This window comes from Fopius arisanus, unplaced genomic scaffold (genome assembly GCF_000806365.1).
Source record: "Fopius arisanus strain USDA-PBARC FA_bdor unplaced genomic scaffold, ASM80636v1 scaffold00096, whole genome shotgun sequence".
Taxonomy (NCBI): Eukaryota; Metazoa; Arthropoda; class Insecta; order Hymenoptera; family Braconidae; genus Fopius; species Fopius arisanus.
The window spans coordinates 218,379-219,843 of NW_011887835.1; the positions used below are offsets into that span (position 1 = coordinate 218,379).

Here is a 1,465-nt window from a genome sequence, read left to right on the forward strand (position 1 = left end):
TACCCCACCCCCTGAACTGCATTCATTCATCAAAATCCGCATGTGAATTCTGTACCAGAATTTAATGTCAAGGTCACGACTTTGAATTATCAATGAATCAATTATAAATTCACATTAAATCCCGTCATTTATCTGTTACTCAATTTAAAATCCAAAAGTATGAAAATATTTTTTATATTTATCTTAAACCCATTAACAATAAATTCATTAATTTTTTATTCATTATAAAAGAATTAATCAGTCATTAGTCGGAGCTGAGTTGATGGGGAAATTATTTTATTTATATTTTCGTGTCAAAATTTATTCGGAATTGATTACGCAATTGATAATAGTGTCAAGGCCACACCCTTATCTGAAATGTGACGTTACGACTGGTTTAATGCGTATATCGAGTAATTGATACGAAATTGGTGACTGGAAATTCAAGAAGTCACGGATATCTTTTTGTACAATTAATATTCGAAAATTTTCGCGATAATATGATCCCACGGTTTCTCTTTATAACCCACCAGCAATGACATTTGACACTGCAGTTCTATTTTCATGACCTAAAATAAAAGATCATAACCGGTTATGTAATTTAATTACAGTAAAAACTTGAGGGAATGAGTAAAAACGTTTTGCGCTATGAAAAATTACTTCTTCCTAATTGCGAATTTATTTGAATCACAGGAACTGCAATTCAGTGAAATATTTCAGTGTAACGAGAAAATTTACTTCAGTTATTTTTTAAATTTATTTTAATGAACTGTCTGACCTCATCCGATACTTGAGAACTTGTCCCACTTTTCGTTACACCTCCCACTACTTTCAACTTCCCTTTCGTTCTCATGCAGAACGATGGAATTTAAAATTGTAATTGTCCAACGTACACAGCATGCTAATTAATGATAATTAGAGATCAATCGAAATTAAATTCATCACGAGCGTAAAAACTGTCTTAAAAAAAATTTTAAAAAAAGAAACAATGGCTGGAACAATAAATATAACAATAATAACAAAATAAATAAGTGAATTTCATCTCCTTATTTTAATTACCAATTTGTCCTTCAATTGTTGTACAATTGAATTTTTTTTTGCGGTCCTACATAAATATTTCGTTTTTTGATTGATAATTTTTTCGTTTTTTTAATTCAGTTTACGAGGAGTAATTGCGGGGCAAAATTCGTAAATCAATTTCCGAAAATTAGTTTAATTAGTTTCATATTATCGAGTGTATTTGCCTGTTGCCATTGGTAATAGGGCAAACCACACGCCATTGTCTGGTTTGCAATTTCATTTAAGTTTTCAACTGGTTGGTTTACACGAGAGGGGTGGGTACCCATTATAATTGTACACAGTCACATGTACTCAGCAGCAGGTTAATTACTTCCTTACGTACCGCAACAGAAAAATAAAATACTCGTTCGCGTCAATTTGCGTTTTTATCACGTGTCACTCGTTTCACACCCGTTTTATTTATCCA

The 1,465-nt window shown here is 31.6% G+C and overlaps 1 protein-coding gene across 1 annotated transcript in view; it reads left to right on the plus strand.

Annotated features, from left to right (window-relative positions):
• Positions 1-1,465, plus strand: part of LOC105270908 (uncharacterized) — a 6,596-nt gene that overhangs the window by 1,827 nt on the left and 3,304 nt on the right. Inside the window, exon 2 of the mRNA XM_011312143.1 lies at positions 673-677. Coding sequence (XP_011310445.1) covers positions 673-677 — 5 coding nt within the window. The remainder of the gene's footprint in view (positions 1-672; positions 678-1,465) is intronic.